The following is a 15,000-nucleotide window of genomic DNA, read 5'->3' as shown; positions in this document are numbered from 1 at the left end:
ATTATTAAACAAAAAAAAACTCATGCAATCTTTAGCTGCAACAAAGTTTACTTTTTCACTAAAGTCAAGGTGCAATCTCTGACACTCTGAAGGATAATAGAAAGATGTGCTTTCGAATGAGCATATATTTTTTTTTTTTATATCTGTCACCAACCATCACTTTTTCACTACTTATCATTACAAATCAAATCATACAACTGAGAAAACGTGTACAAAATGTTCTAAACAAACTATTGCACATCAAAATAGGGATATTTTCAACTCAAAGCCACTAGTCAGCAAGGTGTGATCACTTAGCTTGCTGACTGGGATATTCCCAATTCTTCATATTCCATATAGAAGCAGTATTCCCAGTTTTCTAAGCCCAAACAACTAATTGTAAGAAGGTATACACTTCTCTCAGTAGTTATTTTGGCATTTACACATTGCTAATATTTTTCATCTTGAGAAGTGATTTTAGTGTCATATTGTTGAAAAATACTTGGAGAATCAATCAATATTTTGTGTTTATACAGTGGAAAATATGTAAAATAAATTACCCTGAAACAGCTAATATGTAAATTATCATAGGGGAAAAGAAATATGCTTCTCATGTGTTTGCAATATGCAAATTACAATTTCTGGTATATAGCACAATTTTTGGTGCTATTTTAACAAAGTGGTTAACATACTCATTCTTCTCTTGTATGATGTATTCCATACATATGGGAGAAAATGAAATGTAAGGAAAAAATATCATATTAAGCAATATATGCAAAAAAGAGAAAAAGAAAGAAAAAAAGAAAACAAAAGAGAAAATATGCAATATATACAATCTCTAATTTCAGTATATACAATTACAATTTTTCTCTTCCTTTTATACCCTTGCAACACAAATCTATATACAAACAATAATGAGGAATCAATCTAGGTTCAATATTTTATGATGGAGGATGCAGAAATGCAAGCAGTTAACTAATAAGTAAACCACTCATGTAATCAGAATCTGGTAATGACCATTTATGTGAACTTATCATCATGCCAATATCAAAGGAATTCATACAACTCATCAGGATAAACATGGTACATAATTTATCAAACATCATCATTCATCATAGCCCAGGCAATTGAAAGTATTACACCCATTGCAGAATTCATAAACTACTGTACACAACTAAAGTGAAAAGGCACTTCATTAGGCTCTATTTTCTAATCTTGGAAACAGCCCTCCTTGCATGTCACCTGCAGGTAAACTGAGTTGGTAACATTTATTTGTCTTTAATATGAGTTATCATTTTCTTCAATATTTCATTTCTAATTTCTTGAATATTATGTACTTCACTCTCTACTTCTGTGGAGCTTGTGACATTCCTCAGATGTAGCAACTGAAGAGAAGGCTAACATGTGTTCAATACCTTACTATAGTAGTTACATGTCCCTATGCAGTTAATCTAATCAAATTTAAATGTAAATCTATCTCAAAATTAAATATAAATAGAATGTGTATTCACCTAATAGCTTTTGCTTGAAACACTACAGCCAGTAAAAAAGAAAAAAATATATGTTTGACCATCAAGTTATATTAAACAACATATTACAATGTTACCTATTTATGACATTACAACAGTTGGATATCCTATGGCATTCTGGTTGGAACACACAAAGGGTTCCATGGGGGATAATCCCCAAACATGTAATAGGTATCACCTTTCAATAAAACTGTTTTGTGTTTAATGGATTTCCCTTCTACTTTATCAACCTAGTAGTGCTTTGTCATTTGATATGGACCCCAAAACTAAAGGAATTCTCCACTTGTTCTCTCTCACCTTACAATATACATATTATGTGTAGAGTAATTTTTCTACACCTGCATTGACACAGTATAATGTTCTGACATTCATCAAAAGGATCCCTCAGTATACTCAAAACACTACACTCTTTCCATTCTGTTATGAATTATAGAATTATGGGAGGAAAAAATATATCTTTTTAAAATTCTATGTTTTCCCTTTGAAAGATGCAAAAGCATAAGCCAAGAAATTTCCACCACCAAAATCACTGATAACAATGACGATGAAGAAGGGGGCAACTTCTGCTTATATCAGCGAGTGCCACTGCTCAAAGCAGCCATACTTGCAAAGGGGTATTTTGCAGGCTCTGCACATGGTCCTGGTCACCTTCCTCTTCCCATTTTGCCTGCACATCTTACAGCGAAGACATTTCCTACCAGGAACCACTTGCTGATGATGTGATGTTGTTCCTTGAAGACAACGCTCCAATGGGACTGTGGTTGGATGATTATTTCTTTCGTACGATACCCCTTCTTATGGCAGTGGACTCTTGGAGAAGATCACGAATGAGCTGTACTTGGAAATCAAACTGGCTTAACATCCCTCCCAGGGCCTGATGCACGCAGAAGGAGTTGACTACAGCAATGTCAAGAAGATACAATATCACCTTCTTATACCATTTGATGGATTTTCGGACAGTCTGGTAGGACAAAAGAAACTGGTTGGTCATATCTACTCCCTTTGTCCCAGCAATGTAGTCAGAGACTACCTTGGGCTTCATATGCTTTTTCTTACTCTGGGGTGTATTAGTGACCATTCCAGAATGGACTGTGGACAGCATGGTGATAGGCTCCTCCTTATTATGCCATTGCAGGCACAAAATGCCTGTTGGGGTGCTACGTAAGTCCACATCACCATAGGCTGTTGTCTTCAGATCAATAGGCATATACCTACGGATGGTGTAGACAGTGCCAATCGCATTTGTATGCTGACTCTGTAAGTATTGGAAGAGACTGGGTGAGGTATACCTGCTGTTGGTATGAAGCTCATACCCTTTCCCAAAGAGATCTGCGGCAGCCATTAGCTCAACAATGGCTCTCATAGATGTAGGGAGTTTTCTCTTGTTGTGATCTGAATAGATACTCAATGCAATAGTGTAACCTGCAGTCATGCCATCACTGACACACAGCTTGTACATCTTCAAACCAAACTGGCCCATCAACTCCCTTGGACTGTCATCAACTGTTATCTTCTGGGGAGAAGTATACACTGATGAGAACTGCTGATTAAGCATACTAAGCAATGGACGAAACTTCCATAAGCAGTCGTCACCAGGATGTGTTGCACTGTTATCCACCACATGGAGATTCTGCGTCAGCTGAATGAAACGATCTAATGACATAGTCTTCGGGAACATAGGCTGGTAGAAGATTGGGTCCTGCCAGTACATTTCAATGTCTGACCTTGGATGCAAATCCATCAACAGCCAGAGCCCAAAATAGGCATGTAGCTCTTCCCGTGAAGTGTTATGCCAATTCCTCTTGTGTGAAGAAGGGGGTGCTGGTTGTTGGTGGTAGTACCTGAGAAGCAAAGAAAGCATAAATTTTAAACTATGCTTTCAATATACAAAATGTTGACTGTAAAATGTGCAAAGATAGTAAAAGAGTAACATGGGACACAACAAAAAAAGGTAACATACCGGTTAGTCTCTTGGACAAGACAGTCCATGAGCTTGGGTGTGATGAAGTGCGAATATATTTCAAAGGGTGTGGATCCTTGGTGCAGGTCACTGACATTGACCACAGGACGGGCACAGAACCCGAACTGCTTCGGGACATTCAGCTTCCTTTGCCACACAAACACAGGCTGTTCAGAGGCATGCTTTTCCTGAAAACTTGCCTCCAACTCAGAGTCAGAGCCATCATCACTGCTACTGCTTATAAGACGTCCCCTCCTCTTTGGTATATACTCAATTTTGTCACACTCATCAGAAGAGAGGTTGAAGTCATTGAAACTATGGGACAGGGCAGTAGGCACAGCTGAGGTGGATGGAACTACAAGGTTGTCATCAGCATCAGAATCAGAATCAGAGTAGCAGCTGGAGTGACTAGAGGCTATCTTCAGGGTGATGAAAACAGAATGATTTTCAGATTATATCATAGGTATTTCTATATATCTGACCCAGTCAGGTCACACTACTCTGGTTCAATGTGCTCTCATCTAGTCACATAACTGGAGGGGTAATTGACCAGAGTGCTCTCTAAGAGCAATACAGTGGAGTGACTTGGAAAGACCATCAATAAATTAGTGCACTTTTTAGGATATCTGTGACTGTAACTTTAATCCCTAATAAATTTATGGGCCCATCAGCTACAAATACAACCTCATATTCAACTTTCACCCAAAAAAATTTTGGTCTCTGATATTTCAAGAAATGATTATGGAAAACAGAAAATGTACATTTCATTATCATATATCAAATATAAATTGCAATATGAAGCATCAAAGCAGAAAAAGTTACCCATCCCACATGAAAGAAAATGGAATATAGCATATGCATAACAATGCAAATAAAATTAATAAGTATAAAAAAAAAGTATTTATCAAAAATAACGAAATATGAACTTAAATGTAGATATTGTAAGGACCATAATAAACCAGGAGGCGAGTCTGAGATATGGAATGTTAAGGTTTGTGAAAGGGAAATGCAAAATAGGATATACGAAAACAGTAACACAATTATCACTTCACACCATTTTCAATTAAATTCAGTTAGAGGCAGAGAATATAACTGTATGACTGACTCAGGAAGAGGAAGCCTGACGTGGATTGGGGATATGGGTATGACATGGTGGGTCTGGTTGGAAGAACCTTACTAAACAGTATAAGATTTATTAGTAGACACTACATATATCTTATCCATGCTGGAAAGCAGGGAGAATAAACTACAAGCCAATTTTAGAGAACTTATCTATAAATAAGGTGCGGCAATCTAAAATCTTGGCAAACAGGACTTTTATGGTTAAATTCAGCTGGCATAGTAAATACTAGGGTAACTATGATAATTGTAATAATTACATCAAGAGAATCGACCATGTTGCTGTTATTCACTCCCCTTACTTCAAAAAATTATACTTTTGAGTATAAGTGATCTAAAGTTGTTGTTTTTATGTAATTTTTACAATTATCTTTTAGTCTACAATACAAAGGTTATATAGGAAATGAAAGCTCAAGCTGTGTATTATGCAATGAAATTTGATGCAATCTGACTGATAGAATGCAAACAGCACCATTCTAGAAAATTGGGGTGGTATTCACAAAAAGTCAAAGAATTTTCTTTAACAAATATAAGGACTGTTCTATAGATAGTCTTTAACTCCAAAATTTGTCTATGACTAAAGATTGTCCTTAGCAATTTTGTCTATGACTCTCACTGTTGCTGCACAGTTAACACTTTGCTACAACTTATATTTACATTTTATATGACCCTATCTTAATTATTCAGTGTAATAATGAAATAAAATTCCTATTTCTGTGAATCTCAGTTATATAATGACTACAATAAAATGCACCTTCTATATTTGTTATGATTGTGTCAGCTAAGAAGGTAAACGTTGTCACATGTATTTATCTTAAAAAAAAAAAAAACTGTAGTAAACAAGGAGAAAACATCCCAAATAATGTTTGACAATAAGTAAAAAAGTAGCAGGAAAGTATTCCATATCATTTCGAATTGGAATTGTCTTTAAGAATTGTCAAATTGCTGATTGTTGTAAGCATCTCATAAGGACAATTTAATGACAGTCCTTACACACATAGAGCACCTCTGGAGCTCTCTTTAACATTGGCCACATTTCACAAAAAATATAAAAAATGAGCACAGCATTATCCACATTTTTTATTCATTTTCCCTGGCAGCAATGGGTTAATATCTGCAACAGAGATGAAAATTTCAGGTTATGAGCACAAAGATTCAGTCATCATAACAGTGCCATAAACAATCTCTTCAGATTCCATGGAGCAGAATGATAAAATAGGAGGCATTACTTTTGGAACAATCCTCATTCTAAGAGAGACACTTTTTCTCAATCTCCTTAGGGCATTTTTGGGTTAATCCTCTTCTCCCTCACAATTCCTGTGTTTCTGCAGTTGTTGTTCTTCATATAATAGACAAACTCCAGGCTACTGAAGTAGTTGTTAACAAAGTCTGCAAAGGTGAAGGTAGAAGACATTGTGCTGACCAAGACAGTCAGTCATTCCTCCGTAGACAATCATCACTGTATTGATGCCCCAGACATCATGGTGAAGATTGACCTTATCTTGAAGATCCAGTCAACACTGCCAGATAGCTGGGTTATTACTTTAATGCAATAGCCTCATCAGTAGGCTGAATCTCTCTGATGACTGAATTCTCAGCACCTTGAGGTATCTGCAGCCAGAAAGTTCAGTTATCATTCAGGTAAGGCTATTGGCAAATACCCATGCAGAGGAGGATGGCCTCAAAAGTCGTTATTTTGTCATCAGTGGTGTTCATGTCCTTTTGGGACTCTTTTTGATTGGCAACTTGATCTACCATCAATAATTAAAGAAGTGAAAGAAATATTCCTGCGAACACGTATATTCTGCAGTACAGTGGTAGTGCAGAGGTGCTGGTGTCCATCTACCACTTTGATGGCCTGGTGTTCTTGGCCTTAAAGTCACCCTCTTCTGAAAAAGGTCTCAAAGACTTCAACTGGTAGGGATCTCTCATCATTTATCTTCATGGTAAGCTCTGCTACAAAGTCTGGTTCAGCCACATCATCCAAATACTCATCATTGTTGACATCAAGGCAGGCTGGTGCAATGACCTTGATATTATTCCTATTGTAGAACATGACAGCCAGAAACCTCAAATAAATTAATCAATAAAATAGAACATACAATAGAATTTTTGTGAAGGCTTCCATATTAAGTTGTAAGCATGTCATACTGGGTGAAAGTTTATCATAATGAGTGTTTTTTTCTTTGAGAAATAATATTACCAAAATAAAAGAACAAGACTAAACAAATATAACTTACACATTGAGAGGGCCCATATTACAAATAGAAACCAATATTTACTTAACAAGTAACATACTGTATTAAAAAACCTAAAAAACACATATTTTTCTATTTCCATGTTATAAAATTATAAAATATTGTTGTCTTCACTGAAGCGCGGGATGGTATCCAAGTACACATAGGTGCTACTCATACCAATTTAGAGAGTAGTGAGTTTCACATAAAAATATAACCCAAGTACCAACTGTGTCTGTATGTGGTAATCGGGAGGAACATTTTGGTCTGGATTCACATAAACACTTCAACATCCAGTGTATGTCCATTAAAATACCTACTAGTTCACCACTAACTTTCACCGGTTACTGTATATCACATGAAAATTTGATCTACATAAATATATCACCTAACTATTCAACTTGGCTTGTAAAATGTTTCATCAACTTACCAAGAATAATTTTAGAATGAGAATTATCAGGAAATGTAGCAGAATAGACATGCATTCCTTGGGAGCTGGCAGGTTTTGCATTCTTATTTTTTCTTCTTCTTTAGCATCACCAGATCACTGTTCTGATGATTACATTGTGTCCATGATTTCTGGGTGTATATATACACCCTGGATACTACAGCTTTGGTGCTAAATATAAGAAAAATATCCTTTTGTTTCCTATTCTCAGACCATACCCCTCTCCCTTTCTTCCTCTTATATACGGTTTCATACATCCTTCTGGTCCCCCTCCCCTTTTTTATTCCTTCCCATGCCTCTCTCCCTTCCTCATACCACCACCCCTATATAACTTCACACCCTGTAACTAACCCCAATCTTTCTCAAATCTTTACAAACTCTTGCACACTAGGTTTATAGTTTATTTTTATACATTTTATTGTTCAAAAGAATATTGTACTGTTTATTTAGATTTTCAGTTCCATATTTCACATCTAAAATGTGAAACTTGTTGAATGGTAGTGCATTCTGCAAAATATTTTAAGTATATAATTCACATTAAATATTATTATTCTGATAGTGGCATAAAATGAGTAGATCCTAATTAGATGAATATGAATACATATTTCTGGTGCTGAAGCTTAGTCCCAGCCAGACTTTATTTAACCAGCAAGCAGTCTGCCATAGTAAATTTTGGTGAGGAGTAGTCAACTTGTGTGGCCAGAAGTGCAGTTGGCAATCTAGTCATGAGCTCAAAAGTTACTATTTCATTAAGAAATAATCTATAACCAATATATCAACCTATGTTTTTCCTCGTGTTCTAGTGAAATTGTTATGTATTACTATCAACAGAAAATAATGTATGAGATTGAAAGGGACAAGGGACACATGGGAGGGAGCATGGCACTTTCAGGCCACAAATGCATGTAAAATAAAAGCAGTTTTAATCTAAACTCTTGCACTAAATGTTTCTTCCATTTCTGCTGTGTTCAGTAAAATTCTCTTAAAGTTAAACATCAGTGAGAAACAAAAGTGAAGAATTATATTTTTCCATTAAAGATTATAGAGATCTGCCATGAGAGGCAGAAAGGCTTCACTTTTTGTTTTGGTTTACTCAAGGATGAAATAAATTTTTTATTTAATAATGAGGTACCTTCTGGCATGAATACAAATAAAATTTAGATGTCATATGGCATCTAAATTGTTACTGACATTTGGTGTTATTTAATCATTTTGTGTAATTAAGTATTAATTGTTTTCATTTTAATAATTTTATTAAAGTCCATGGCAAAGGGGAAGATTTAATATATTTGGGTGTTAAAAAAAAAAGAGAGACCAAAATTGCTATACAAATCTATACTTTTTAATGATTATATCCAATCTTGATATCAATAAATAAGAATTTATTATGAAGTCTTTCCTTTAACTTTTTGAATGGGAAAATATGAGTAGCAGAAGCATGGCAATTCCATAAACCTACAACATTTAATAATCCAGAAGAGACAAAGAATAATACATACACAGCCAATGTATAATTTAACACTTGGCTACCAAACTAAATACAGTTGTTGATTTTTGACATATTTTATTTTTGTGATGAAATGAAAGTATTTTGTCAAGTTTGTTTATGATTTATGTGTGACCAACAAGTGAAAGAATAACAACAATAGACAAATTAAGAAATATTCAGTTTCAGGGGTATTCTATTTACGGATCTTTAAAAAAAATCATGTTCAAAATTATTCATACCCTAGGTTTACAGTGTTCATTGTCTTTCTTCAATAGTCAATAGCATATCCTTTATTCTTTATGACTGCTTCTAGTCGATTCTTATAGGTGTCCACAAGCTTACTACACGTTTCCTGTGGGATTTTGGCCCATTCTTCCTTGGCAAAAGACTCAAGCTGGTTCAGGTTAGTTGGTTTCCTGGCCATCACTCGGGTCTTCAAGTCCCGCCATAAGTTCTCTTTGGAATTCAGGTCAGGACTCTGACTAGGCCAATCCAGGATGCTGATATCATTGTCCTTGAACCATTTCTGAATTACTTTAGTAGTATGTTTTGGATCATTGTCTTGCTGGAACTTCCAGTTGTCGCCAAGTTGGTGCTTCTCTGCAGATTCCTTCAGGTTTTCATTAAGGATCTGGATGTAGTTCTCCTTTCTCATGATTCCATGGACCCTGATGAGGTTCCCTGAGCCATAGGAAGAGAAGCATCCCCATAGTATGATGTTTCCACCACCGTGCTTAACGGTTGGCACCATGTTCTTTGGATTGTATGCTTCTCCTTTCTTCCTTCATACATATTCAGCATCCATGTTGCCAAACAACTCCAACTTCGTCTCATTAGACCACAGGTTGGTTGACCAGAAGCTGGAATCTTACTGTATATGGCCTCTAGCAAAGGCCTGGCAAGCCTTCGGATGATTCTTCTTGAGCAGCGGTGTCTTTCAAGGCCTGCGTCCATGGAGACCTCCTCTGTGCAAAACTCGCTCGATGGTGGACGTGACACCTTTGTCCCTGCCTGATCAAGTTCTTTACCTAGGGCCTTGGTTGTGGTCCGGGGATTGTTGCTGAACTCTCGGCAGATTTTCCTCGCAAGTTTGGTGGATACCTTACGCTTCCTGCCACGTCCACTGAGGTTTATAACAGTGTTGAATCGCTTGTACTTATTAATTACACTCTGGACAGTTGCCACAGGAACAGTGTACTGCTTAGCAATGGCCTTGTAACCCTTCCCTCACTGTGGGCTTCCACAAGACATTGTCGTAGGTGTTCACTGAGTTCTTTTTTCTTCCCTTTGATGATCTGAAACTGTGGATAACAAAATTTCTTTTAACCCAATGCCACCAGGGAAAATTAATAAAAAATGGTGAAAATGCTGTGCTCATTTTCTATATTTCTGTGAAACATCTCTGCACATAGATGGCTCTGCTAGTGCTTAGCACAAAGGAGTCAATTAGTAGACCTTGTGACCTTATGTGATTTGAATTGGCAGGAAAAATGTATTTTTTACTAGTGCTATGAATATCCAAGATGTTATTTTTATTATAAACATTATAATTACTATAATGTTATAAACATTACTAACAGCAAAATAAGATAACATAAAATATTTTCATAAATCAAAGAAAAGGGTAAACAGGCAAGAAAGGCAGTACTCGTAATTGGCTTATTGGTGACTTAGTACAAGTGTAGCCATCTATGTGTAAAAACAATTATACTAGTAACTCACAGAGGGCATAGCATGTACTTACACGTCATGCCCATCGGCATTGGGTTAATCTATTTATACTCTTCCTTGTCATTATTCCATTATATTGACATCAGAAAAGGTATTCATTCAATTGAAACATCTTGAAATAACTACAGGACAAAGATTACAAGGGATAGCACATTCACAGGTAGTGAAAAGAATGGGGTCAATCATAGAAGTATATTCTTGTTTAGGTACTAGCAGGGGTATGAATAATTCTGAACATGTGTAAAACATAACTTTGGCCCCTATCTATTATTATGCAGATGAGGTTTAGCCAACTCACATGTGGATTTATGTGCAATAACAAGTAGACAAAAGATACACAGGAAGTACCATCATAATACCTTTCAGAAATGAATAATCAAACAAAGAATGTTATTTTGCATGGGGTATGAATAATTTTGAGGACAACAGTACATTAAAGGTAAATGCTTATGGGTTCCTAAATTGCTAAAAATCAATATACCCACACCCACATGCGTTCGTGTGTGGGTGTGTGTGCAGGCGTGGGTGTGTGTGTGGGAGAAAGTGAGAGTGGCAATAACAGTGAGAGTGAGAATGAGTGACTATGAGTATGAGTGAGTATGTGCATGTTTGTGTTTGTTTGTAAGTGTATGCAGATATAGATGGGTGCACATGCTTGCATATAAAATTTCTTTTCAATTGCAAATAATTATCAAAATCAAAAATTTCCTCCTACATACCTCATCACAAGAGGACCTTCCATGATCATGTAATCTATCACGTTTCTGGCCCCTCGGGTGCTTTCCTGAACCATGCTTGTTTTTTGTGTGAGTCTCCAAATCCCTTCTTGTAGCACACACTACCTCACAGCTCTTACATTTCAGTGTTAATAATGGATCTTCACAATCTTCATATGGGTAAGAATCATCTTCGACATTCGTATCTAAGCTTTCTTCTTTAAAAGTCACATCATCCTCTATCTTCCACACAATCATTTCATCCTCTCGTTCTTCCTTCACTTTCTCCATCGTGTCATTGTCAGCTACAAAAACTGTATCACTCTCCTCCTTAATAATGAGTCCATCTATGGTCTCTGAATGCTTTTTATCTGACATTGTGCTCTTTGATACAGGTGCTTTGTGGTTGCTGAAAAGAAGAAAACACATTACTTAGACATCTCTGAGGATTAAGACCTTGACTGATTATCCAATCTCATTTAAATTTCTACTGTTTATATAGACTAACATAGGAATGTTATTTCTTGTGTTCTAGTGAAATTGTTATGTATTACTATCAACAGAAAATAATTACAAATATTGTTATTAATAATTACCAATAATTTATAGATAATACAAAAATATTTTCATCCTCTACACAAGGCTAAATAATTTACAAAGGGAAACTTGAATGAAGAGATGCACTTGTGCGTATGTAACCTGAAAATTAAAAGAAAACTGGAAAATTCTTTTTCTTTCTTTTGCATTAAAAATCAGTATCACTTTCTATGAAAAACTGCACATTTCATAACCACAGATGTATGATTTCTTGCCAAAACACTAAAACCACTTGTTTTATAAACTCAAGTCATCTGAAAAATAAGTATCCTCACATCACTGAATACTAATTGGCTGCTCCCATTTCACTGTCTAAACTTCTATCTTCACAAGCCAATAGCTGTGGCATAAAAAAAAAAAAAAAATGACAAGTGGCCAGTAATGCAGGATTGTAGGTATGCATTAGCATTCTCCCTGTATGGGAAAATACCTTGTAACTGTAGCATATAACCCCTCACTTTAGGTGTTTGTATCTATAAGTGACACGAAACATCTGCAACTCAGTCCACCAAAACCATTGCAAATTCATGCCATCTGCATTCAAAGGGCTAAATACTTCCTTTAACAAATTGGTATATGCACATGTAGAGTCCAATACGGATTTCTATTATTTTTCTTTTTGGTAACAAAGGAGTCAACCACTATACCTACCGTAATCTCACCTGTCACTGGTAAGGTTACGTAGGTCTCAGGCTTGATTCTGGTGACTTAGTTAATTGTTATATGGTGCTTCTTCTTCTATGACTGAACTACTGAATGTAAAGAAAATGTTAATACTCTAGCAGCCCTTATTTACTGCGATTGGCAATGAGCAGGTAATGACATGAGAAATTAATTGTAGTAACAACAATTCCTCCAAGTTTCAGTGCATAACTTTCATTTCGTCAAACTAAAGGCATTTTAACCAAGAAATTTTCTTGGGTAAGGATCTCAAGGGTTTTTCTAGCTTTTCAAAGCTACCCTCATAGACTTGGCCTCTTATGTCAAGTGATGTACTGTAACCAAAGCAACAGCACTTCTGTGTACCAAAGTGGTTAAAAGTCTATGGATGCAGTAGTTGGCTAAAAACTTTTGTGGTCTATGTTTCCTTATCTTCCATTTCAATACATTTAAATCAACTGAGATGTACTGCAAATTAAAGGGGATAAAGCAGAATTTTTTTTTCTTATAAATCCTTAATCATTATAACACAAACTCCTTAGTCTCTCGAAATAGGGAATATGTTCAAATAGCCTCGTAAAGGAGCATGGCAAAGTCAAGATAAATGTACTTATTGCATCTAAGAATTTGGAGTAAACACACTCAGAATAAAATTACAGTCTTCAAAAATGCAGCTCCAAAATTTTGCAAGCCCAAAAATATTTTGAACAGATAAGTAAAATTGACGTCGATGAAGCGGTCGTATTTTTATTTCTTCGCGCCACGTAGGTCTTCCGGGAGTTTCCTTATATACTTCATATGTTGACGTCTTGTCCTCTTGGGAGACATGGTTCATGATGTTTTAAGAAACCTCAAAAAGGGAGACGCGGCGGTGATTGTCCGACAGATAAGAACCACTTAAATTTTATGATGTCTACGCGCTTCTCAAATTCCCTTGTTCAGAGCCTAGACTTGCTAGTACGTGCCAGATAATCGGTGATGCCCATTACCTGTGAACATTTTATTGCGCACCGACAGCTCAAATCAAAATATAATAGCCGTACATACAGGCCGATACCGCGTTTCAGTAGCACCCGTCAGTAGAGAGACAGTAGAAAGACACGTTTATTGTTTCCTGGAAATTTTGGATGTATTTATCATACAAATACACATGAATTGCTGCGAGGGGAAAAAAAAATATTTTTAACCTATACCCGCATTTGAGGTACCTAGGAGACATTTATCACCTTATTCCTGATCCGGAGAGACATTTACTCTGTCGTGGAAAAGACTGTACGGAGCTTCCGACTAATGTTACGTACCGGTGACGCAATCCTGAGGGAGCGTGCACACTGACGTGGTGAAACGTTTGATTCCGCAGGCTTAGTCCAAATTAAACACACTACCACTTGCTCCGTCGTTTTCCTTATGCATGCAATTGATCCGTTACTCCCACCCTGGTAGAGAACCACTGACGATATTACATTAATCTGTAGATACAAAGACTGTATATATGCGGTCTTTGATAATTAAACGTTTCCACACAAATAATTCATAATAAAATAAAATCGATCTAAAAAACTGTACGTCTAATTCAAACAATGTAGTTATAATGCACGAAAACTATACATCGAAGAAATAAACGTTACTACGAAAAAAAAAATATATATATGTATAAACATTGTAACATATATTCTATATATATATACATATATATAGAGAGATATCGGCATAATGATAGATATATATATAGATATACTTACATAGATAAATATATATACATATACATATATATATATACATAAAACACACACATACATATATACATATACATAAAAGGCACATACATATATACATATACATAAAACACACATACATATATACATATACATAAAACACACATACATATATACATATACATAAAACTCACATACATATATACATATACATAAAACTCACATACATATATACATATACATAAAACACACATACATATATACATATACATAAAACACACATACATATATACATATACATAAAACACATACATATATACATATACATAAAACACACATACATATACATATATACATAAAACACACACCTACATATATATAAATATAAATAATATAAATGTATATATATGCACATATATATAAATATACATATGCACATATATGCATAAAACACACGTACATATATATACTTATGTATAAACATATACAAAAACGTTCATTTATATGTGTATATATAAGTATATACACATACATACGTATATACATATATATAAGAATGTACATACATATATATATACATATATACATAAAAAATATATACACACATATGTATTTGTATACATATACATACATACATACATACATATATACATATACACACATACATATAAACATATACATACATACATATAAACATATACATACAAACATATATACATATACATACATACATATATACATATACATACATACTTCTATACATTACATTATATTGCCATATAACTTCTCAATAGTAAATTGATAGAGGCCTATGCCCTGC

General features: G+C 35.2%; 1 protein-coding gene across 1 annotated transcript in view; it reads right to left on the bottom strand.

The window, feature by feature from the left end:
• Nucleotides 1-116: 116 nt before the first annotated feature.
• LOC125045950 (piggyBac transposable element-derived protein 4-like) overlaps nucleotides 117-15,000 on the bottom strand; it is a 15,469-nt gene continuing 585 nt past the window's right edge. Inside the window, exons 2-5 of the mRNA XM_047643546.1 lie at nucleotides 13,692-13,796; nucleotides 11,212-11,617; nucleotides 3,469-3,887; nucleotides 117-3,349 (exon numbers count right to left, since the gene is read on the bottom strand). Coding sequence (XP_047499502.1) covers nucleotides 2,278-3,349; nucleotides 3,469-3,887; nucleotides 11,212-11,617; nucleotides 13,692-13,796 — 2,002 coding nt within the window. The 3' untranslated portion in view covers nucleotides 117-2,277. The remainder of the gene's footprint in view (nucleotides 3,350-3,468; nucleotides 3,888-11,211; nucleotides 11,618-13,691; nucleotides 13,797-15,000) is intronic.

The sequence above is a fragment of the Penaeus chinensis genome, chromosome 38 (genome assembly GCF_019202785.1).
Source record: "Penaeus chinensis breed Huanghai No. 1 chromosome 38, ASM1920278v2, whole genome shotgun sequence".
NCBI classification, from domain to species: Eukaryota; Metazoa; Arthropoda; class Malacostraca; order Decapoda; family Penaeidae; genus Penaeus; species Penaeus chinensis.
The sequence above is the reverse complement of the archived record's forward strand: the minus strand, read 5'-3'. Positions and strand labels throughout refer to the sequence as shown.